Genomic DNA, 25,493 nt, shown 5'->3' on the forward strand with positions numbered 1-25,493 from the left:
GGGAGATGGGAGAAAGTTTACTTTGTGGAACTATCACTGCAGCCCTCCACCAGTCGGGCCTTTATAGCAAAGTGGCCCAACGGAAGCCTCTACTCAGTGCAAGACATACAGTTGTGGCCAAAAGTATTGACACCCCTGCAATTCTGTCAGATAATACTCAGTCTCTTCCTGAAAATGATTGCAAACACAAATTCTTTGGTATTATCTTCATTTAATTTGTCTTAAATGAAAAAACACAAAAAGAATTGTCCTAAAGCCAAATTGGATATAATTCCACACCAAACATAAAAAATAGGGTGGACAAAAGTATTGGCACTGTTCGAAAAATCATGTGATGCTTCTCTAATTTGTGTAATTAACAGCACCTGTAACTTACCTGTGGCACCTAACAGGTGTTGGCAATAACTAAATCACACTTGCAGCCAGTTGACATGGATTAAAGTTGACTCAACCTCTGTCCTGTGTCCTTGTGTGTACCACATTGAGCATGGAGAAAAGAAAGACCAAAGAACTGTCGGAGGACTTGAGAAACCAAATTGTAAGGAAGCATGAGCAATCTCAAGGCTACAAGTCCATCTCCAAAGACCTGAATGTTCCTGTGTCTACCGTGCGCAGTGTCATCAAGAAGTTTAAAGCCCATGGCACTGTGGCTAACCTCCCTAGATGTGGACGGAAAAGAAAAATTGACAAGAGATTTCAACGCAAGATTGTGCGGATGTTGGATAAAGAACCTCGACTAACATCCAAACAAGTTCAAGCTGCCCTGCAGTCCGAGGGTACAACCGTGTCAACCCGTACTATCCGTCGGCATCTGAATGAAAAGGGACTGTATGGTAGGAGACCTAGGAAGACCCCACTTCTTACCCCGAGACATAAAAAAGCCAGGCTGGAGTTTGCCAAAACTTACCTGATAAAGCCTAAAACGTTTTGGAAGAATGTTCTCTGGTCAGATAAAACAAAAGTAGAGCTTTTTGGGCAAAGGCATCAACATAGAGTTTATAGGAGAAAGAAAGAGGCATTCAAAGAAAAGAACACGGTCCCTACAGTCAAACATGGCGGAGGTTCCCTGATGTTTTGGGGTTGCTTTGCTGCCTCTGGCACTGGACTGTTTGACCGTGTGCATGGCATTATGAAGTCAGAAAACTACCAACAAATTTTGCAGCATAATGTAGGGCCCAGTGTGAAAAAGCTGGGTCTCCCTCAGAGGTCATGGGTCTTCCATCAGGACAATGACCCAAACACACACATCAAAAAGCACTAGAAAATGGTTTGAGAGAAAGCACTGGAGACTTCTAAGGTGGCCAGCAATGAGTCCAGACCTGAATCCCATAGAACACCAGTGCAGAGATCTAAAAATGGCAGTTTGGAGAAGGCACCCTTCAAATATCAGGTACCTGGAGCAGTTTGCCAAAGAAGAATGGTCTAAAATTCCATCAGAGCATTGTAAGAAACTCATTGATGGTTACCCGAAGCGTTTGGTCGCAGTTATTTTGGCTAAAGGTTGTGCAACCAACTATTAGGCTGAGGGTGCCAATACTTTTGTCTGGCCCATTTTTAGAGTTTTGTGTGAAATGATCAATGTTTTGCTTTTTGCTTCATTCTCTTTTGTGTTTTTTCATTTAAGAGAAATTTAAATGAATATGATAATACCAAAGAATTTGTCTTTGCAATCATTTTCAGGAAGAAACTGAGTATTATCTGACAGAATTGCAGGGGTGTCAATACTTTTGGCCACAACTGTATGAAAGCTAGTTTGCTAAAAAACACATGAAGGACTCCCAGACTATGAGAATTAAGATCCTCTGGTCTGATGAGACGAAGACATTCATCCACTCTATGCCGACTTTTATTGCCCATTGGTTTGCATTGGGGTCGGGTTTCGGACGAAACGCCGACTTTTTTTGCCCTAGTCGGACCAGTTTCATCCGAATCAAATTTTATTTCTTTCGGGTTTCACAAAACCCGATCCGACCAAAGTCGCTCAACTCTACTTATGACCATGTGCTATTTCAGTTTTCCTTTTTAATAAATTTGTATACATTTTTACATTTCTGTTTTTTCTCAGTCAAGATGGGGTGCAGAGTATACATTAATGAGAAAAAAATGAACTTTTTTGAATTTACCAAATGGCTGCAATGAAACAGAGTGAAACATTTAAAGGGGTCTGAATAACTTTCCGTACACACTGTATATCATGTTTAGTCCTTAGTTTCTCACAGCTGAGGGTTTGTTACAGTTGCATTCAGCCTAGGCAATTTTCTGTGTACCTTAAATATGGACTGACACATTGTAACAAATTAGCAGGACACATAAGACACTTCTTCCGCTGCTGTGTTCAGCTCATTATGGAATGCCGACACTGATCCAGTGTAACGGACTCTCTGCTGTGTGAGCAAGCCTCAGTCCTAAATGTTTTTATCTGTCCCACAACAGAGATCTTATGAGAATGATGAGGAGTTTGAGAATTAGAGAACCGTTCTGCTTATGTGAGTGCATAGTTGCTCCAGTCACATCCAGAGCTGCATACAAGAGTGAGAATTTAGCTTGGATTCTGGGGCTCATTGATGACTCACGCTCCTTTATATAAAAAAAAAAAGGGGGCCGCAAACCTTTAGTATTTCATTACTGCAGGTCCTCTGTGTGACCGATATAAAGACATAAACAACATACACACATGGTCGGACGACCCAGTGGCTAATATTGTGCTTTGGCACAGGGGCCAATATTGTGCTCTGGCCCAGGGGCCAATATTGTGCTCTGGCCCAGGGGCCAATATTGTTCTCAGGCCCAGGGGCCAATATTGTGCTCTGCCCAGGGGCCAATAATGTGCTCTGCCCAGGGGCCAATATTCTGCTCTGGCACAGGGGCCCTCCGGCTACAATATACTCCGATATGAAGCCCCATAGATCATTGGATAATTTCTTCTGGGTGATACCAGAGACAATGGCATCCTGTCCATCATGTGTGGAGTCAATAGCGCACATAATTCTTCTTTGATGCGGTTGCCCGCTCTGTCGAGCATTGCATGGAATGATATTTCTGGGCCATGACGTGATAGGCGGAGTCCTGGTCCTCCGCACCCCTGGTAATACACGACGGGCAGATCCTGGTCCTCCGCACCCTCAGTAGTACACGACTGCCAGATCCTTGTCCTCCGCAGCCCCGGTAATACACGACGGGCAGATCCTGGTCCTCTGCACCCCCCGGTAATACACGATGGGCAGATCCTGGTGCTCCGCATCCCCAGTAATACACGACAGGCAGATCCTGGTCCTCCGCATCCCCGGTAATACACAACGGGCAGATCCTGGTCCTCTGCACCCCCCGGTAATACACGACAAGTAGATCTGGTCCTCCTCAGCCCCGGTAATACACGACGGGCAGATCCTGGTCCTCCGCAACCCCCAGTAATACAAGACGGGCAGATTCTGGTCCTCCGCATCCCCAGTAATATATACGACGGGCAGATCCTGGTCCTCTGCATCCCCAGTAATACATGACGGGCACAGATCCTGGTCCTCTGCATCCCCAGTAATATATACGACGGGCGGATCCTGGTCCTCTGCATCCCCAGTGATATATACGACGGGCAGCTCCTGGTCCTCTGCATCCCCAGTGATATATACGACGGGCGGATCCTGGTCCTCTGCATCCCCAGTAATACATGATGGGCAGATCCTGGTCCTCCGCACCCCCCAGTAATACACGACGGGCAGATCCTGGTCCTCCGCACCCCCCAGTAATACACGACGGGCAGATCCTGGTCCTCCGCATCCCCAGTAATATATACGACGGGCAGATCCTGGTCCTCTGCATCCCCAGTAATACATGACGGGCACAGATCCTGGTCCTCTGCATCCCCAGTAATATATACGACGGGCGGATCCTGGTCCTCTGCATCCCCAGTGATATATACGACGGGCAGATCCTGGTCCTCTGCATCCCCAGTGATATATACGACGGGCGGATCCTGGTCCTCTTCATCCCCAGTAATACATGATGGGCAGATCCTGGCCCTCCGCACCCCCTAGTAATACACTACGGGCAGATCCTGGTCCTCCGCACCCCCCAGTAATACACGACGGGCAGATCCTGGTCCTCCAAATCCCCAGTAATATATACGACGGGCAGATCCGGGTCCTCTGCATCCCCAGTAATACATGACGGGCACAGATCCTGGTCCTCTGCATCCCCAGTAATATATACGACGGGCGGATCCTGGTCCTCTGCATCCCCAGTGAATATATATGACGGGCAGATCCTGGTCCTCTGCATCCCCAGTGATATATACGACGGGCAGATCCTGGTCCTCTGCATCCCCAGTGATATATACGACGGGCGGATCCTGGTCCTCTGCATCCCCAGTAATACATGATGGGCAGATCCTGGTCCTCTGCATCCCCAGTAATATATACGACGGGCGGATCCTGGTCCTCTGCATCCCCAGTAATACATGACGGGCAGATCCTGGTCTTCTGCAGCCTCGGTAATACACGACGGGCAGATCCTGGTCCTCTGCATCCCCAGTAATACATGACGTAATCAAACTAAAGGAACAAAAAGCGCAATAGGGTCTTATCCGGGTTATTGTTAGAAGAATAAATTAGAATCTATTCACCCTTTTCAGGAGAGGTTCAGGCATGTAAGATCGTAGTCGGCTTGCTGCACGTCCAAAGGTCAGCTCTGTGACCATAAAACTTCAGATTCCTTAGGATAGATTCATGGACTTCAGTGCGCTGCTAGACAAATTCACTAATCCAGGTTGTGAGAAAGATTAACTGTTTATTTCCCAACGCGTTTCAAAGTGTATACCACTTCTTCATCAGGGGATGACATATATGTCATCCCCTGATGAAGAAGTGGTATACACTTTGAAACGCGTTGGGAAATAAACAGTTAATCTTTCTCACAACCTGGATTAGTGAATTTGTCTAGCAGCGCACTGAAGTCCATGAATCTATCCTAAGGAATCTGCAGTAATACATGACGGGCAGATCCTGGTCCTCTGCAGCCTCGGTAATACACGACAGGCAGATCCTGGTCCTCTGCATCCCCAGTAATACACGACGGGCAGATCCTGGTCCTCCACACCCCCTGGTAATACACAACGGGCAGATCCTGATTCTCTGCATCCCCAGTAATACACCATGGGCAGATCCTGGTCCTCCGCACCCCCGGTAAAACATGATGGGCAGATCCTGATCCTCCGCACCCCCAGTAATACACGACGGGCAGATTCTGGTCCTCCGCAGCCCTGGTAATACACGACGGGCAGATCCTGGTCCTCCGCAGTGTTGGCAATATATGACAGGCAGATCCTGGTCACCTCGCATCATAAAGGAATGAAATCTTTCGGCATTCAGATTTGTCCTGTGACGAGCAGAAGTATCTCCACATGCATCAGCAGCCATGCTTCCATCCTTATGGCCACATCAGATGGACGCTGCTTGTTACAGTTGCATACAGCCTGGACTCCAGACTGATAAATGTATCAGGAGACCAGAAAATATGGGGCACCGTGGAGGAAATCCCCAACTGGTGCCGGATTATTGAGAGGTTACGATGAGCTCAGTGGGGCGATGTTGGGGGTCCATGGAGCGGGGACGCCTCTCTCCTGCCCATTATTTACCCCTGCATGTTGGTGTTTTCCTGTTTCTGGAGGCATTTCTTCTAGATGAAGTGCGCTCCGCTCCCACGTAATTTGTGGTTATTAAATGACCTTTAAGTCTATTGAGAGACAACGACTATGAAAGTATATGTAGACGCGGCTTCTAATTGAACACATTTTATTATCTGGAAGCTGATAGAAATTGGAGGGAGCTGATCCGCGTGTATTGGCACATATGCTTCTCACATGCTGAAATGCTCTGTGCTGCTGAATGTGCACGTATATGTGGCGGTATGGGACGGGTGCTCAGTGTGGACTGTTTATGGGACTACGTCTACCTAAATATTAGCGCCCCCTCCTGTCCATTACATTGTATATACTGACTATGCTGTTGATGGCAGGACTCCTATTTTGTACACAGTACAAAGTTAGGGGCCTTTTGTGCTGTCCTCCTGCGCTGGGGCCCCAGCAGACTGCATACTATGGAGCAAAGCCGCATACAGGGCAGATTGCACAGGGGCCCATGTAATGAGCGTCAGTGAGCAATCACTGTGCCTCTGCAACCAGAGAAGGCGATGTATCAGGATGATGGGGGTCATGGAAAGCCAGGAGCAGACATATAATGGGTGTGATCAGGACTCCTGCTCTGCACCTCTATACTCCGTGCTCTGCTCCTCTGTACTCCCTGCTCTGCACCTCTATACTCCCTGTTCTGCTCCTCTGTACTTCCAGCTCTATACTCCCTGCTCTGCATATCTGTACTGCCTGCTCTGCACCTTTGTACTGCCTGCTCTTCACCTCTGTACTCCCTGCTCTGCACCTCTGTACTCCCAGCTCTGCACCTCTGTACTCCCAGCTCTGCACCTCTGTACTCCCAGCTCTGCACCTCTGTACTGCCTGCTCTGCTCCTCTGTACTCCCTGCTCTGCACCTCTGTACTGCCTGCTCTGCACTCCCAGCTCTGCACCTCTGTACTCCCTGCTCTGCTTCTCTGTACTCCCTGCTCTGCTTCTCTGTACTCCCTGCTCTGCACCTCTGTACTGCCTGCTCTGCACTCCCAGCTCTGCACCTCTGTACTCCCTGCTCTGCTTCTCTGTACTCCCTGCTCTGCTCCTTTGTACTCCCTGCTCTGCTCCTCTGTACTCCCTGCTCTGCACCTCTGTACTCCCTGCTCTGCACCTCTGTACTCCCTGCTCTGCTCCTCTGTACTCCCTGCTCTGCTCCTCTGTACTCCCTCGCTCTCCACATGTCCGGATTCCTACACTAAATACAATGTCATATACGTGTCACTTACAGCCGCCTCCGCTGATCCTGATGCTGCTTATGCCCCCGCAGCTGGTCACTACCGCGTCTCACGGTGTCACTGCCGATTCTCACGGTGTCACTTCCGCATCTCACGTGTCCTCTCTCCGCAGGTGACGGATGGAGGAACCATCAAACAGAAGATCTTCACTTTCGATGCCATGTTCTCAACCAATTACTCTCACATGGAGAATTACCGCAAGAGAGAAGACCTTCTGTACCAGTCCACTGTGCGGTGAGTGCACACAAGTAGAGCGTGTGGCCACTGCCCTGGGAGCAGATCTCGCTGTAAGACTATGTTCGCACGTTGCGTTTTTGGTGCGTGTTTTCCTGCAGGCAAAACCTGTTCTCTTGGCAGTAAAAAAGCTGCTTACAAAAAGCAGGTTTAGGCTATGTGCCCACGTAGCGTTTTAAAACGCACAATGAAAATCGGACTCCTTCCCAGAAATCGCGCATTTTTTTCTGCTCGATTTCACCGCGATTTTATCGCGATTTTGCCGCAATTTTCTCAAGCACTTTCCAAGCGATTTGAAGCATCACTTGGAAAGTGATTGACAGGTTGGTCACACTCGTCAAACATAGTGTTTGACAAGTGTGAGCAGCTTTTTACTATTGAGGCCGCCTATGCAGCATCAGTAGTAAAAGATAGAATGTTAAAAATGATAAAAAAATAAAAAATCGGGTATATTTACCTTCCGACGTCCCGTGCTGCATTCCCGGGCCTCAGCGTTCCCAGCGATGCCTTGCGAGACCTGTGATGACGTTGGTCTCGCGTTACTGTAGCGATCTCGCGAGACCGCTAGAATCACGTGAGACTACGTCATCACAGGACCTTGCCGCAAGGCATTACTGGAAACGCTGAGGCCCGGGATGGCAGCGCGGGATGTCGGAAGGTAAATATACCCCGATTTTTTATTTTTTATTCTTTTTTTTACAGGGGTATGGTACCCAGGGCCTGGAGGACAGTCTCCTCTCCTCCACACCGTGGGTACCAACCGCACATGAGACGCTTAACTTCCCGCATGGTGGGCATAGCCACATGCGGGAAGTAAGAGATTCTCATGCATTCCTATGGGTGCGGAATCGCGGCAATTCTTTGCGATTCCGCACAAAAGAATGACCATGCTGCGATTTTTTCCGCGATGCGATTCCGCCGCTGGAAAGAAGCGCAGCATTAGCACAGCATGTGCGGAATGCCATAGGAATGCATGGAGTGCGTCATGTACAAGATTTTTAAACGTTTTCGCGCCGAAAATCGCGGCAAAAAACGCTTAAAAATTGCATCATGGGCACACAGCCTTACAGAGTTTTTTGCTGCGTTTTTTTTTTGTCTCTTGATTATGCTGTTAAATATTGGTGCCCCCCCCCCCAAAAAAAAAAACGGTGCAACTTCCTTAGGTTTTTGCATCAAAATCACCACAATGCCTGACACCTGTGTTTTTTGCTGCGTTTTTGCACTTAATCATTGCTTTATATGGGTGAAAAAAACGCTGAAAGAAACCAAGCTGTGTGCATTGATATCTGAAATCTAATAGCTTTCCCTGGTACTGTAAAACGCAGCTTAAAATTTGCATAAAAGAAACCGCAGCAAAAATGTAACATGCGAGCATAGCCTTGGGTGGAAGATGAAGCCACCACACTGGGGAGTAAGACCTTGTCAGGAAGGGTTAATTCTGCTGCTTTTTCATGCACTAGACTTTGGTGTTCAGTTTTTCTTTTTGTTTATTATTATTATTTATTATTATAGCTCCATTTATTCCATGGCACTTTACATGTGAGGAGGGGTATACATAATACATACAAGTACAGTAATCTTAAACAATACAAGTCACGACTGGTACAGGAAGAGAGTGGACCCTGCCCGCGAGGGCTCACAATCTACAAGGGATGGGTGAGGATACAGTAGGTGAAGGTAGAGCTGGTCGTGCAGCGGTTTTGTTTATGGGGCTCTAATACTTATGCAGTTATTTATGGCTGCAATTAAAGGGATTTTCCAGGCCGTGCTAATTTTTGACAGCCACAATATTATGTCAAATCGTAATGTTGTGTTATTACACAACAAACTGTAAGGATTTGTCCCGTTTTTCTGCCCCAGCGGTTGTCACATGATCGGCTTCTCTCCACCAGCGGTCGGCACGTGACCGGTTTCTCTGCCCCAGCGGTCGGCACGTGATCGGTTTCTCGGCCCAGCGGTCGTCACGTGACCGGTTTCTCTGCCCCAGAGGTCGTCACGTGACCGGTTTCTCTGCCCCAGCGGTCGGCACGTGACCGGTTTCTCCACCCCAGGGGTCGGCACGTGATGGGTTTCTCTGCCCCAGCGGTCGGCACGTGATAGGTTTCTCGGCCCAGTGGTCGTCACGTGACCGGTTTCTCTGCCCCAGAGGTCGTCACGTGACCGGTTTCTCTGCCCCAGCGGTCGGCACGTGACCGGTTTCTCTACCCCAGGAGTCGGCACGTGATGGGTTTCTCTGCCCCAGCGGTCGGCACATGATGGGTTTCTCTGCCCCAGCGGTCAGCACGTGACGGGTTTCTCTGCCCCAGCGGTCGTCACGTGACCGGTTTCTCTGCCCCAGAGGTCGTCACGTGACCGGTTTCTCTGCCCCAGCGGTCAGCACGTGACCGGTTTCTCTGCCCCAGGGGTCGGCACATGATGGGTTTCTCTGCCCCAGCGGTCGGCACATGATGGGTTTCTCTGCCCCAGCGGTCAGCACGTGACGGGTTTCTCTGCCCCAGCGGTTGTCACGTGACCGGTTTCTCTGCCCCAGAGGTCGTCACGTGACCGGTTTCTCTGCCCCAGCGGTCAGCACGTGACCGGTTTCTCTGCCCCAGCGGTCGGCACGTGACCGGTTTCTCTACCCCAGAGGTCGGCACGTGATGGGTTTCTCTGCCCCAGCGGTTGGCGCGTGACCGGTTTCTCTGCCCCAGCGGTCGGCGCGTGACCGGTTTCTCTGCCCCAGCGGTCAGCGCGTGACCGGTTTCTCTGCCCCAGCGGTCGGCGCGTGACTGGTTTCTCTTCCTGCTTCTCTCATTGGTCACTTGACGCTCATATGTCTGCAGCGGTTGTCCTGGTGGTCCTATGACGAACGCTCAAACCAGCAGATCCTAACAGTTGATATGTTAGACACTGTTGGGATTTGGCAGTCACTGCCAAGATTAGGACACAGCACAGAAAACCCCTTTAAAGCCAACCTCTTCTTAAAGGGGTTGTTTCAATCAATGGTATAAAAAGTCACCGTTCCTCTGGCTGGTAATATCGTTCACGTGGCTACAGCAGCCGCGATGTTTGCTGAGTGATTGGCTGCAGCGGTCGGGTGACTAAGTCATTGCTGTAGAACTGTCCCATGACCATGGTGAGTGGCACGTTATAATGAGGGTTTCAATGCTGCCATGTAATGTGAACGAGGGGCGATCGTCTGGCGTCTTCGCAGGACGGAGCGCAGATACAGGCGGCCATTCCTACCACTCCTCCACCAACAAGCGTCTCCCAAGGTCACAGGTGGTCAATCTGCAGCCATTAAGGTCACAGGCGTCCGACTCCCCCGCCGATGCCGTCTTCTGCCGTGCCAGGGCATTAGTATACAGAGTCACAGTGAATCGCGGAGCGGAGGCAGATGAAAGGGAGAGGAAGATAAAAGTCTTTTTTGTGGCGGATCCTGAGGGTACACAAATACGATCAACCGGCGTGAGGCAAATTTTATCATTTCAAAGATAAAATCCACTTCCTCCATTCTCCGGAGCGATCCGGCGCCATGTCATCATTGTGACTGCGTTTGATAAGCTCGGAGGTTGACGGCGGCGCCATCCCACAAGAAGCCGTCACTGGCAGCTCTTTATTCCCATCTCATAAGGACTTACTAATGGCTCCAGAATCATCTTGTTACCAAGGACCTTCAGCAGCTGAGGGTTTGTGACTGTGTGTCCACCGTGATCGATGGTCTGTGAGCTGAACACTGTCCGTGTGGAGAGACGTCTAGATCAGGTACCACATTGTCATGTTGAGTCTCTCCCTGGGGCCACAATAAAACGTGACATCTGAAGCTTTAGTGCCATAAACCACGAGCATAGATGGCCACTGGTAGCACCCCTCGGGGGCTCCAAGAACTAGTTGGGGACCCCCTTACATGGAAAAAGCTACACACAGGCATTCCTGTCTGCAGACGGTCAGGGGCCACACAGGTTGTGCACCCCTAGGCAAGGTGAATGTCTAGACTGGACACATTGTAGCACACACTCAGGACGGTTCAGCTGAAGGTTTGGTACAATGTATCAACACAGGTCGCTCCCTTCCCTACTTTTCCTCTTGTTTTCGGCAATGTAACATTGCAAGTAAAATATGTCAGTCTGGATACATTGTAACAAACCCTCAGCTGTGACATTATAAGGTCTTGAAAGCTGTGAAGGTTTAATAGCAGAGTTTCTCAGATGCTTCATTATCGGTGTGCACGCTGAGAGTTGTAGTGTGGACTCGGCTGAAGCTCCGCAGGTTTTATGTCCAAGACTCCCACTGGATAGTTAGGAAATCCATAGATACTGAAGGAAGAGACTGAATTACCAAGCAGTAAATGTTGCATTACGGCCCAGAGCGGCGGTGCGGTGCCGGCAGCAATGTCCCAACGTTGGAGGGACGGGGAACATTTACATTTAAATGAAGATATTTAGATTTAGTTTTTTTTTCCAGCAGAAAATGGAAGCAGCAGGAGAGATGAAGGGAGGCCGAGGGTAGAGTGGGGGCAGCAGAGGATTGGGGGGTCCTGCTTATAAGCTGTGCTGGAAGTATGAGATCTAGATATCGGGGGATAACCAGCATAGAGAAGGGGGCTCCAATAGTGACTGCCCCCCACATGGCTCTTCATTGCTCCGCACTATGGGGTACTGACTGACGGCGTGGACCCCGGAACATGTTACTAGTGTTGTATGAGATGGATATATACACGGAGCGTGTCCTCCAGCTCCACCATTAGCACATTACATACAATGTAGCAGGGGGCTCTCTGTATGGCCGGCTCTCTGTATGTCTGTATGACCAGCTCTCTGTATGTCTGTATGGCCGGCTCTCTGTATGTCTGTATGACTGGCTCTCTGTATGGCCAGATGTCTGTATGGCCGGCTGTCTGTATGGCCGGCTCTCTGTATGTCTGTATGGCCGGCTCTCTGTATGTCTGTATGACCAGCTCTCTGTATGTCTGTATGACCAGCTCTCTGTATGTCTGTATGACCAGCTCTCTGTATGTCTGTATGACCAGCTCTCTGTATGTCTGTATGACCAGCTCTCTGTATGTCTGTATGGCCGGCTGTCTGTATGGCCGGCTGTCTGTATGTCTGTATGGCCGGCTCTCTGTATGGCCAGATGTCTGTATGGCCGGCTGTCTGTATGTCTGTATGGCCGGCTGTCTGTATGTCTGTATGACTGGCTCTCTGTATGGCCAGATGTCTGTATGGCCGGCTCTCTGTATGTCTGTATGACCAGCTCTCTGTATGTCTGTATGGCCGGCTCTCTGTATGTCTGTATGACTGGCTCTCTGTATGGCCAGATGTCTGTATGGCCGGCTGTCTGTATGGCCGGCTCTCTGTATGTCTGTATGGCCGGCTCTCTGTATGTCTGTATGACCAGCTCTCTGTATGTCTGTATGACCAGCTCTCTGTATGTCTGTATGACCAGCTCTCTGTATGTCTGTATGACCAGCTCTCTGTATGTCTGTATGGCCGGCTGTCTGTATGTCTGTATGGCCGGCTGTCTGTATGTCTGTATGGCCGGCTCTCTGTATGGCCAGATGTCTGTATGGCCGGCTGTCTGTATGTCTGTATGGCCGGCTGTCTGTATGTCTGTATGACTGGCTCTCTGTATGGCCAGATGTCTGTATGACTGGCTCTCTGTATGGCCAGATGTCTGTATGGCCGGCTCTCTGTATGTCTGTATGGCCGGCTCTCTGTATGACCAGCTCTCTGTATGTCTGTATGGCCGGCTCTCTGTATGTCTGTATGACCGGCTCTCTATATGGCTGGCTCTCTGTATGTCTGTATGGCCGGCTGTCTGTATGTCTGTATGACTGGCTCTCTGTATGGCCAGATGTCTGTATGGCCGGCTCTCTGTCTGTATGGCCGGCTCTCTGTATGACCAGCTCTCTGTATGTCTGTATGGCCGGCTCTCTGTATGTCTGTATGACCGGCTCTCTATATGGCTGGCTCTCTGTATGTCTGTATGGCCAGATGTCTGTATGGCCGGCTCTCTATATGGCTGGCTCTCTGTATGTCTGTATGACCGACTCTCTATATGGCTGGCTCTCTGTATGTCTGTATGGCCGGCTCTCTATATGGCTGGCTCTCTGTATGTCTGTATGGCCGGCTGTCTGTATGTCTGTATGACTGGCTCTCTGTATGGCCAGATGTCTGTATGGCCGGCTCTCTGTCTGTATGGCCGGCTCTCTGTATGACCAGCTCTCTGTATGTCTGTATGGCCGGCTCTCTGTATGTCTGTATGACCGGCTCTCTATATGGCTGGCTCTCTGTATGTCTGTATGGCCAGATGTCTGTATGGCCGGCTCTCTATATGGCTGGCTCTCTGTATGTCTGTATGACCGACTCTCTATATGGCTGGCTCTCTGTATGTCTGTATGACCGACTCTCTATATGGCTGGCTCTCTGTATGTCTGTATGGCCGGCTCTCTGTATGGCCGGCTCTCTATATGGCCGGCTCTCTGTATGTCTGTATGACCGACTCTCTATATGGCTGGCTCTCTGTATGTCTGTATGACCGACTCTCTATATGGCTGGCTCTCTGTATGTCTGTATGGCCGGCTCTCTGTATGTCTGTATGACCGGCTCTCTATATGGCCGGCTCTCTGTATGTCTGTATGACTGGCTCTCTGTATGGCCGGCTCTCTATATGGCTGGCTCTCTGTATGGCCCCCTTATAGCGGCAGCACCGGCGACCTATATAACCAAGGACTCGTTAGTGGTTTCCCTGTCACTACCTGTCTGTATCGATCAGTAATACGTGTCGGCCTGCGGGCACGCTCCGGGGGCTCTGGGCAGCAGCCGCTGTCAGCAGGCACTGTGCACCGAATGCCGGAGCAGGATCAGCCACAGTGACCCATTTACCACTCACGTAAATACTTAGCTGTGGGAATAGGAGCGCAGCTTCCGCCTCTAATCTGGGACATGCCCGGGTCAAGCGCGCTTAGCCGGTCGCCCCCTCCCTCCATGGAGCCCTCAATCTCCAGCACAAATCACATTATCTCAGCCAAATGTACAGAGCTGGCTCAGAGACGACAGTGAGGAATGGAGTGCGGCGTCTGTCGGGGGTCAGCAGGGGGCGTCATCCCACACTGTGTCCAGGCACAACATGCAGGACCTGGAGGGGATGCATATAACCCCTTTTCACATGTAAAGTACCATGGAATAAATGGCGCTATAATAATAAAAGCACAAAGACCCCCATACGACTGCTGGCTGAGAGCGCAAGGAGTAAAGGGGGCAGGTGGAAGAAGCAACAGGATCAGCTGCTGCACAACCTCTTGGCTATATTGTATAAGGCAGTGATGGCGAACATTTCTTAGACCGAGTGCCCAAACTGCAACCTAAAACCCAATTATTTATGACGAAGTGCCAAATGCCCCATCATGATTCCCTTCTTGTAGTAATATGCCCCTTCATTAAGAAATATGCCCCATCATGATCCCATTCATACAGAAATATGCCCCATCATGATCCCATTCATGCAGAAATATGCCCCATCATGATCCCATTCATGCAGAAATATGCCCCATCATGATCCCATTCATGCAGAAATATGCCCCATCATGATCCCATTCATGCAGAAATATGCCCCATCATGATCCCATTCATGTAGGAATATGCCCCATCATGATCCCATTCATGCAGAAATATGCCCCATCATGATCCCATTCATGCAGAAATATGCCCCATCATGATCCCATTCATGTAGAAATATGCCCCATCATGATCCCATTCATGCAGAAATATGCCCCATCATGATATGACGGACTCAGCTCCTGCTGAGCCCATTTTTTGAGTGGACCCTCTGGGTCGTGGCACCCACCCACCGAGCTGACCTTGTGACAATCCACCCCCTATACAGGGAGTGTCAGGGGCAAGACCAAGGGGGTGAGCCACCACGACTGCTGGGACCAGACGGCCGGCTCAGGGGAACACTATGTGCAAGTGTCTGAGGACAAGGACGAGCAGGAAGCAAGACAAGACGTAGGTGCAAGGTATCTTCATTAGGATAACTTTAGAATCACATTCAGTGTAAAAACGTGAGAAAGCATGGTACGTGCCAGGAGGCACGTCTGGGTACAGGCAAAGGCACAATGGCATCAGACTCCGGACAGCTGGCAACGATCGACATGATCAGGCATCAGGCTGCGGACATCAACTCCGGGCATCAGGCCGCAGTCATCAGGCTTATGATCTCTGGCAGCGATCGGCAGGTTCCGGGCATCCGGCAGGCAAACCAGGGTTCAGGCAAGGAGGCGCGACAGATCTCCAGACATGGTGCGTGTTAAGGAACACGCCGAGGTCCAAGGCAGGATTCCAGGCAGGGTGCGTGCTAGGGGCACACCAGGGTAAGGTGCAAGGCTAGGTGCGTGTGTAGGGGACACGCCAAGGTTCAAGGCTTAACAAACAAGACCGGGTGCGTGTATAGAGACACGCCAAGGCACAAGATAAAGCAGAGTCCTGCGCGTGCAAAGAGACACGCCAGGGTCGGGGTTCAAGGCAGGGTGCGTGCTAGGAGCCACGCCAGGGTTCAGGGCAGGATGCGTGCTAGGAGCCACACGGGACGCACACCTCACTGGCCAGTGCACACGGCTGTAACGCCAGCACGAGGCACAACTAAGGTACAGGAGGCGGGCAAAGGAACCTTCGTGCTAGGAGCCACGCCAGGTTCAGGGCAGGGTGCGTGCTAGGGGCCACGCCAGGGTTCAAGGCAGGGTGCGCGCTAGGAGCCACGCGAGGGTTCAAGGAAGGGCTGCATGCTAGGAGCCACGCAGGAGGCAAACCTCACTGGCCAGTGCACACGGCTGTACACAAACACGAGGCACTTAGCACGGCACAGGAGACGGCCAAGGGGAACCCACGCCGGGGTTCAAGACAAGGACAAGGCAAGGAACAAGACAAGACTAGGCAAGAAACAAGGCAAGACAAGGTACGGAACACAGAGCGGAACATAGGCAGAGACAGAGCCAGGACAGAGCGAGGACAGAGACTAGCAGCGGAGCGTAGGCCGAAGCCCAGAGCCGGGCCAAGGGAGCACCTTGGGACTAGACATGGAAATGTGCAAGAGAGCACCATAGGACAGAGTACGGAAAACCAGGCAGAAGCAAGAAACATGAGAAGTACTACAAGGCTCAGAATAGCAAAGACCAGACATAGCGAAACAGGCAAGGCAGAGAACAAAGGAAGGACTACAAGTCAAAGAATAGCTAAAGCGAGACATAGCAAAACAGACTAAGACAGATAACAGCGGAAGTACTACAAAGCAAAGCAAGGCAAGGACAAACATGGCACGAGAGACAACACAAGACATGGCAAGAGACAAGAGGCAGAGTACGAGCACGGAGCGTGTGCAGAGTCGCATGACAGGGCAGAGTGCAAGGGCACAGAATAGAGAGAGTGACCCAGCAGACCAAGCAGCCATGCAGGGAAGCAACACACTAATCAGGCCCTGACCATAGGGAGGGGCGGTCTCATATAGCACCATAGCACCAGTACTTCCGGGTCAGACCAGGGGAGAACTTCCAGTTCAGATCCTCCAGGATCACAGAGAACAGTCATATGACCAGGGATTCCAGACATGCAGAGATGATTGCAGAACCAGACAGTACTGGAAGCTAGGAAAGGTCACATGATCAGGGTTCCAGACATGCAGAGATGATTGCAGAACCACACAGCACTGGAACCTAGGAAAGGTCACATGATCAGGGGTTTTTGGAACACAGAGATGATCACAGAAGGCAGAGCAGAAACGCAGGCATCTTGCAGCCCAACAGTCATGAGTTGAGTGTGTACACTAGGGTGACCGCAAAAAATCGATGTCGCAATTTTGTCCGTCTGGACCCCACAAAACGATTCCCCTTTCCAGATATTGAGATAGCCAAAATTTGAGCTCGATCAAACGATGTTAACCCGTGCCGCTCGTCGCTCAAAGTTTGAAAAAATCCAAATTGAGGTATTTTAAGATTTAGGTATTTTGCATAGTCTGTTAGACTATAAAGAATGTGACAACAACATTGCAGAAATAGCCCTGACCAAATTTTCGAACCATTTGTGGTATTTGAATGCAGAGTTGGTGGGATTATCTTTTTTTGATCCCTCCATTACAGACAATGAAAAGTTGTTAATGGCTAATAAATTGCTCAGTAGCACAGATGAACCATCGGACGCTAGTGTATGGCGTGGTAAGCTCAGTGGCGCATAGCTAGCCACTACCTGGCGCTGACTTAAAACAACACTCTGTCACCAGTCGTAATATCAGAGGGAAGGGGTTTCAAATATTTCATTCACCAGACACATGCATCCATCACCATTCACACATAGCATTATTAGTCTACACTAGCGCATGGCCGAGCCGCCATGCTGGCCTTTTATAGCCATGCGCTTCCGGGACCTTCCAGTACTCTGGGAAGGACCAATCAGATCCGACGCAGGACCTGAGCATGTGACCCCTGCTCTCCACTGAGAGGTCATCTTGCGGGCATGCCCAGTAGCACAGCGAGAGGACTTAGCCTCTGGAACGGTTCCCTGCAAAGCAGGTGGCGCTACCATTGCTGCACCAGAGGTGGCAGCAACATCCAGACTCTCAGAGCGAGTCTGAGCAGGACGCCTGGATCACCAGGATTGCTGAGCAGGTCCCTGAGCGGTTGGTGGGGAATGGGAGACCGCTGGATGTACGGCTCTGGATTCCTGTTGTGCAGTCTCAGAAATCCGACTCCTAACATTACCCCCCCTCCTAGGGCCCCCCCCTCTGAGCCTCGCTGCGCTCAAAGGCTGCGATCAGGAGTGGAGCATGGATATTCTCCACCGGCTCCCAGGTCTGAGCCTCCGGTCCATGACCCTTCCAATCCACTAAATAAAATTTTTTGCCACGGACAATCCTGCGTCCCACAATGGCGTTAACCTCAAACTCGTCAGACGACAAGTCTGATGACTCGGCAGATGACTCGGAGAACCGGGCCATATGAACTGGCTTGAGGAGGGACACATGGAAAACGTCCGAAATGGCTAAGTGTGGAGGAAGAGCCAGGCGGTAGACCACCGAGCTGAGACGCTCGAGAACCTTAAAAGGTCCAATGTATCGCGGCGCGAACTTGGGGGACTCGACTCGCAGCTTGATATTTCGAGTAGAGAGCCACACCATGTCGTCGGGGGAGAAGCTTGGAGCGGGTCGCCGATGTGTGTCGGCGGACGCCCTCATCCTTTCTTTAGAGGCCCGGATAGCATCCTGAGTGCGATCCCAAATGTCGCGAGCTTCCACTGCCCAGTCTGCCACCCTGGAGTCAGCGGAGGACACTGGCATCGGGACAGGGACGCGTGGATGTTGGCCGTAGTTTAAAAGAAAGGGCGTCTGACCAGTGGACTCGTCCACTGCATTATTCAGGGCAAACTCAGCCCATGGTAGCAAGGATACCCAGTCATCCTGCCTGGCAGAGACAAAATGCCGCAGGTACATGACCAAGGTTTGGTTGGCTCTCTCAACCAAGCCGTTCGTCTCGGGATGGTAAGCGGAGGACAGGTTTAGCTCGATGCTGAGTAGACCATAGAGCTCCCTCCAAAACTGAGACGCGAACTGGAGACCTCGACCACTAACAATTTTGTCCGGCATGCCATGTAAACGGAATACGTGCTTTATGAACAGAGTGGCAAGACCATGAGCGGAAGGCAACCGTGCGAGTGGCACCAGATGCACCATTTTGGAAAAATGGTCGGTGACCACCCAGATGACCGTACTGCCGCCAGACTTGGGCAGGCCAACCACGAAGTCCATGCCAGCCATCTCCCAAGGTCTATCCGCCACTGGCAGAGGATACAAAAGCCCCGCCGGCCTCTGTCTAGAGGGTCTGTTCCGTGCACACGAGACGCATGCTTGTACGTATTTCTTAACATCTCAAGCCATATGCGGCCACCAATATGACCTTGCCCGGAGTTCAGTGGTCCGCTTATTGCCAAAGTGACCACCTACCCTGGAGGCATGTGCCCAAGCGAGACCCTCCAGCCGTAGCTGGGGAGGCACCAAGGTCTTGCCCGGTGGCACTGACTCTGGAGCCTTGGTCGTAAAACTCTCCAGCGGGAGAATTAGCCGAGGCTCAGCCTCTCCTTCTTCCGCAGAAACCACAGAGCGTGAGAGAGCATCCGCACGGATGTTCTTTTCCCCTGAGAGATAATGCAGGGAGAAGCAGGAAAAGAAGAGCGACCACCTAGCCTGACGAGAGTTCAAGCGCTGGGCCGTTTGTAAATAGACCAGATTTTTATGGTCCGTATATACCTGGAAGGGAAACCAAGCTCCCTCCAGGAGATGTCTCCACTTGGAAAAGGCCAACTTCATGGCTAGCAACTCCCTGTCACCGTTGGAGTAATTCTTCTCCGCCGGTGAGAAGGTCTTTGAGAAGAAGAAGCAGGGATGCTTCCGACCTTGAGCATCCTTCTGGAAAAGGACTGCTCCTGCACCGACGGAAGAGGCATCAACCTCCAGAATAAATGGCTTATCTACATCGGGATGATGTAAGATGGGAGCGCCAACAAAATGAGATTTTATAGACGTGAAGGCCTTGGAGACCTGTTCAGACCAAGCGTCGGGGTTAGCTCCTTTTTTAGTGAGAGCAACCAAAGGAACCACCAGTGTGGAAAAGTGCGGTATAAACAGGCGGTAATAATTCTCGAACCCTAAAAAGCGCTGCTTTGAGTGAATGGGGTTCCTGCCAATCCATCACCGCCTGCAGTTTGGCAGGATCCATAGCCAACCCCTGGGCCCAGATGATATAGCCCAGGATCGGCAAGGACTCCTGCTCAAACAGGCACTTCTCCAGCTTGGCAAAAAGAGAGTTCGCCCGCAGACGGTCGAAGACCCTACAGACGTCTCTCCGGTGGGTGGTCAAATCTGGCGAGAAGATGAGTATGTCATCCAGATAGACCACCACCGAGGTAGCGAGCATGTCGCGGAAGACGTCGTTAACGAAATCCTGGAAGACAGCAGGCGCATTACAAAGGCCAAAGGGCATGACCAGATATTCGTAATGGCCATCCCTAGTATTAAAAGCTGTCTTCCACTCGTCTCCTTCGCGAATGCGTATCAGGTTGTACGCCCCCCGTAGATCTAATTTTGTAAAGATCCGGGCCCCTCGCAACCTGTCAAATAACTCATAGATCAACGGGAGAGGGTATTTGTTTTTGACCGTGATAGCGTTGAGACTTCTGTAGTCAATGCAGGGACGTAACTCTCCGTTCTTCTTCTGTACGAAGAAGAACCCTGCACCAGCCGGTGACACCGATTTTCTGATAAAACCTCTAGCCAGGTTCTCCTGGATATATTGAGACATAGCCTCTGTCTCAGGGATTGATAGTGGATACACACAGCCTCTAGGAGGTTCTGTGCCTGGCAGGAGATCTATCGGGTAATCGTAAGGACGGTGCGGCGGGAGCGTCTCCGCAGACTTCTTAGAGAAGACATCCGCGTACTGGTGGTAGGGCTTCGGAAGCGCGGAAAGATCCGCAGGCACTTCAGTGGAAGCTACCTGAACACTGCCCCCCAGGCACCTTCCCTCACAGTCCTTGCTCCAACCCAGTATACTCCCCGAAGCCCAGTCATTATGAGGGGAGTGGCAACGGAGTCAGGGAACCCCGAGAAGCACCTGGTCGATGCCATCAGGCAAAATGAGCAGGGACAGGACCTCACGATGAGAGGGTGAGATAGAGAGCCCAAGTGGAGCTGTCTGGTGGGTCACCTGAGATGGTAAAGGTGCACCGTTAACCACCCTAATGGTCAGAGGTTGGGGCAGTAACAACAGTAGAATAGCCTGTTTCTGGGCGAAGGTCGAGGACATAAAGTTCCCTTCGGCCCCGGAATCCACGGTAACCTCTGCCTCCCAGGTGGACGCCCCACTATCTAAAGTGCCCCGGAATACCGGTTTAGGGGAAAAGGGTTGCATATTGGACTGACCACCACCTATGGCCACTGAACGTGGTCGTTTTTTCGAGCGCTGTGGACACGTGCTAGCCGAATGACCAAACTGTCGGCATTGATAGCAACGTACGGAGCTTCGCATCGGATGTGGCTTGGGGCCGGTGCGAGACACCTCCATAGGTTCGGAGGATGAGAGCTCCTGTGCAGGATCTCTTAGCGGCTCGGTGAAGGTGGGAGCCAAAATAACCCTACGTCTGGATTGTGCACGTTCCAGCCCGCGCTCCGTAAACCGGAGGTCAATGCGAGTGGAGACGGCAGTCTGTTCCTCCAGACTTGTGGGAACCTCTCTGGTAGCTAGAGCATCTTTGACGTGCTCAGCTAACCCACTCCAAAACGACTAATGCTTTGTCCGGCCACTCTAATTCGGAAGCCAATGTCTGGAACCGGACGGCATAATGGCTAACAGAGAGCGACCCCTGTGTTAGGGATAATAATTGGAGTGAGGTATCGTGCGTGATCTGTGGTCCCAAAAAGACCTGCTTCAGGGCCACGAGGAACTGAGCAGCACCCTGAACCACGGGATCATCACGTTGCCACAATGGCGTAGCCCACTGTAATGCACTGCCAGACAACAGTGAGACAATAAAGCCCACCTTAGCCCGCTCTGTAGGGAACCGTGCAGCCAGTAACTCAAGCTGAATAGAGCACTGGCTCACGAATCCCCTACAGGTGGCGCTGTCACCCGAAAACTTGTCGGGGAGCGGGAGGCGAGAAATTGTCGGCGTGGGCAAACATGCGGGCACACGTGAGACAGCCTCTGCGACTGTCTGAGCATCAGCTAGCGCAGCATTCGCGGCTGAGTTGGTGCTCTCAATAGCCGCCAACCTGCTCTCCAGCTGCCGAATGTAGCGCTGCAGCTGCTGCAGGTCTGCCATTACCAGCCAGACCCTGGCGCTAGTGTAATGTTAGGGACGGCGGAACGCACCAAATATAAATAATAGGAGGTGCGTTCGCCTCCCGGGGTCCACCGTGCGGTAGGTGAAAAGACCGCTGCTGGATAATAGCAGACTCGCTATGAGGCGGAGCACTACACTAGGGTTAGCATCACCCGAGGTGCTAGGACAATCTCTTGTTACAGGCACAGAGATGCCCTAGAGGAAATTAGGCGTAGTCGCCGGGCCTGTTAACCTCACAGGACCTGCCGGCGTGTGGCGTCGCAGCCGCGAACGCCAAAAGGTGCTGCAGACTGCAGCGCCACTGTAAACTGTAGCCGCTTAACGACAGTGCCAGGGAACCGGTCACTGTCGGACGCTAGTGTATGGCGTGGTAAGCTCAGTGGCGCATAGCTAGCCACTACCTGGCGCTGACTTAAAACAACACTCTGTCACCATTCGTAAGGGGTTTCAAATAAGTCAGTCACCAGACACATGCATCCATCACCATTCACACATAGCATTATTAGTCTACACTAGCGCATGGTCGAGCCGCCATGCGGGCCTTTTATAGCCATGCGCTTCCGGGACCTTCCAGTACTCTGGGAAGGACCAATCAGATCCGACACAGGACCTGAGCATGTGACCCCTGCTCTCCACTGAGAGGTCATCTTGCGGGCATGCCCAGTAGCACGGCGAGAGGACTTAGCCTCTGGAACGGTTCCCTGCAAAGCAGGTGGCGCTACCATTGCTGCACCAGAGGTGGCAGCCACATCCAGACTCACAGAGCGAGTCTGAGCAGAACGCCTGGATCGCTGGGATTGCTGAGCAGGTCCCTGAGCGGTCGGAGGAGAATGGGAGACCGCTGGGTGTACGGCTCTGGATTCCTGTTGTGCAGTCTCAGAAATCCGTCGCCTAACTATAGCTCCCCCGTTGCTGCAGAACCTCTTTTCGAAGCGCTGTGTCTTCCAAATGTATTGCGCTATATTTGATTGTTTTATTTCTCGGATCTGTCGTGTTTTTCGCGTCCCGTTAATTAGACGGTTCTGCATTATTAATTGTGCTGTCTGGTGGTTACAATGTATCGGAGCTCTCCTCTGGATTACCCGCCTTATCAGGTGCCGAGCAGATGTAAACACGCTATTAAATCAGATTTAAGACCCAAAGGTCACTGCTGTCTCCGTATAAAATGTGATATTACATCCAGGCAGCTTATACGAGAAGGACGGTATATGCCTGCCGGGATCATTCCGAGGATTTTCAGCCGGTGATGAGAATTATTGATCTGTGTACGATCACTGTCGAGGTGCACAACATTCAGAGTAAACTGAACGGAAAAGCTGCTCACAGTGCACAGATCGACTGTAACAGCAGCATCTGAATGAGCAAAACTGCAGTGTAAAGCAAGGGGAAAACAGCACCAGCCCTCTAGAGTGTGGTCAGTCTTCCCAGCCTTCTAGGGTGTGGGTAGTCTCTCCAGCCCTCTGTAGTGCGTCAGGTCTCTCCGGCCCTCTGGGGTTTTGGCCGGTCCCTCCGGCCCTCTGGGGTGTGGTCGGTCTCTCCGGCCCTCTGGGGTGCGGCCCGTCTCTCCAGCCCTCTGGGGTGCGGCCCGTCTCTCCAGCCCTCTGGGGTGCGGCCCGTCTCTCCAGCCCTCTGGGGTGCGGCCCGTCTCTCCAGCCCTCTGGGGTGCGGCCCGTCTCTCCAGCCCTCTGGGGTGCGGCCCGTCTCTCCACTCTTCCAGCATACACAGAGTTATAGGTGATATATGCAGCTTTTACATACAGGTATGGATGGATGTGGAACAATACGTCCCTTCACATTACTAGGAGGCAGCTTTCGTGCCATTATCCAGCGATGCACTGGAATCAGGAGCTGGTGAATATTTGATAGAATTATGCAAACCACAGGCCAGAGGCTGCGGAGGGAGAGAAGAGGCGCCCGAGCCAAGTGGCAGCTGCTAAGCTCCTCTAATAACTGATCTCAATAATGTATAATCTGGTTTTCCTTCTGCACGTCGCTCACCGCTCGGCTAACAAGTTTTATATCTCCTAGCAGTCACTGAGCGGAGTCCTTCTGGATATAATGGAGACAGAGTATCATCACTCCCATCCTCCACCGCCTCTATAAGTGTCTGAATGTAATTAGTGCAGTGCGACGAATGGCCGGATGAGAATATGGATATAATACACCGCTCTGCAGCTGATTTACCATCCCCTGAGTCACATCATGTATCACACCCAAGAATAGAAGGTGGCAGAATAGTGAGTGCAGCTCTGGGGTATAATAAAGGATGCAACTCAGGATCAGTAATGTATGTACACAGTGACTGCACCATCAGAATAGTGAGTGCAGCTCTGGGGTATAATAAAGGATGTAACTCAGGATCAGTAATGCATGTACACAGTGACTGCACCAGCAGAATAGCGAGTACAGCTCTGGAGGATAATACAGGATGTAACTCAGGATCATTACAGGGATCAGTAATGTCATGTATGTACACAGTGACTGCACCAGCAGAATAGTGAGCGCAGCTCTGGGGTATAATACTGGATGTAACTCAGGATCAGTAATATAATGTATGTACACAGTGACTGCACTAGCAGAATAGTGAGTGCAGCTCTGGGGTATAATACTGGATGTAACACAGGATCAGTAATTATGTATACAGTGACTGCACCAGCAGAATAGTGAGTGCAGCTCTGGGGTATAATAAAGGATGTAACTCAGGCTCAGTAATGTATGTACACAGTGACTGCACCAGCAGAATAGCGAGTGCAGCTCTGGAGGATAATACAGGATGTAACTCAGGATCATTACAGGGATCAGTAATGTAATGTATGTACACAGTGACTGCACCAGCAGAATAGCGAGTGCAGGTCTGGAGGATAATACAGGATGTAACTCAGGATCAGTAATGTAATGTATATACACAGTGACTGCACAAGCAGAATTGTGAGTGCAGCTCTGGGGTATAATAAAGGATGTAACTCAGGCTCAGTAATGTATGTACACAGTGACTGCACCAGCAGAATAGTGAGTGCAGCTCTGGAGGATAATACTGGATGTAACTCAGGATCAGTAATGTCATGTATGTACACAGTGACTGCACCAGCAGAATAGTGAGTGCAGCTCTGGAGTATAATACAGGATGTAACTCAGGATCAGTAATGTAATGTATGTACACAGTGACTGCACCAGCAGAATAGTGAGTGCAGCTCTGGAGTATGATACAGGATGTAACTCAGGATCAGTAATGTTACGCCTTCACGCTGTTTTTGTGGACCACTTCTATACGTGGCCTGTATAATGATGTTCAGAGGTGATATTCGGCTTTCATCTCTGTATGACCAGAGAGTATCTGGTACTTGCCTGTAGTTCTGGCTGACTCCCTCTCCTTGCTCCCATCATGCTCTGCACTATGTGAGCACTTTGTGTGTATGGGGGGAGGGTAGCTACATACGTGTATTCATGTCTGTTCATCTGATTATTCCGCCGTCATATTCCCCATCGTTTTC

The 25,493-nt window shown here is 51.0% G+C and overlaps 1 protein-coding gene across 3 annotated transcripts in view; it reads left to right on the forward strand.

The window, feature by feature from the left end:
* Positions 1 to 25,493, forward strand: part of IGSF21 (immunoglobin superfamily member 21) — a 549,248-nt gene that overhangs the window by 280,792 nt on the left and 242,963 nt on the right. For all 3 annotated transcript variants that reach the window (XM_073570290.1, XM_073570289.1, XM_073570291.1), the window contains exon 3: positions 7,023 to 7,144. In XM_073570290.1, coding sequence (XP_073426391.1) covers positions 7,023 to 7,144 — 122 coding nt within the window. The remainder of the gene's footprint in view (positions 1 to 7,022; positions 7,145 to 25,493) is intronic.

Source organism: Dendrobates tinctorius, unplaced genomic scaffold (genome assembly GCF_039654945.1).
Source record: "Dendrobates tinctorius isolate UK_male_01 unplaced genomic scaffold, ASM3965494v1 ptg000028l, whole genome shotgun sequence".
In the NCBI taxonomy this organism is placed as follows: Eukaryota; Metazoa; Chordata; class Amphibia; order Anura; family Dendrobatidae; genus Dendrobates; species Dendrobates tinctorius.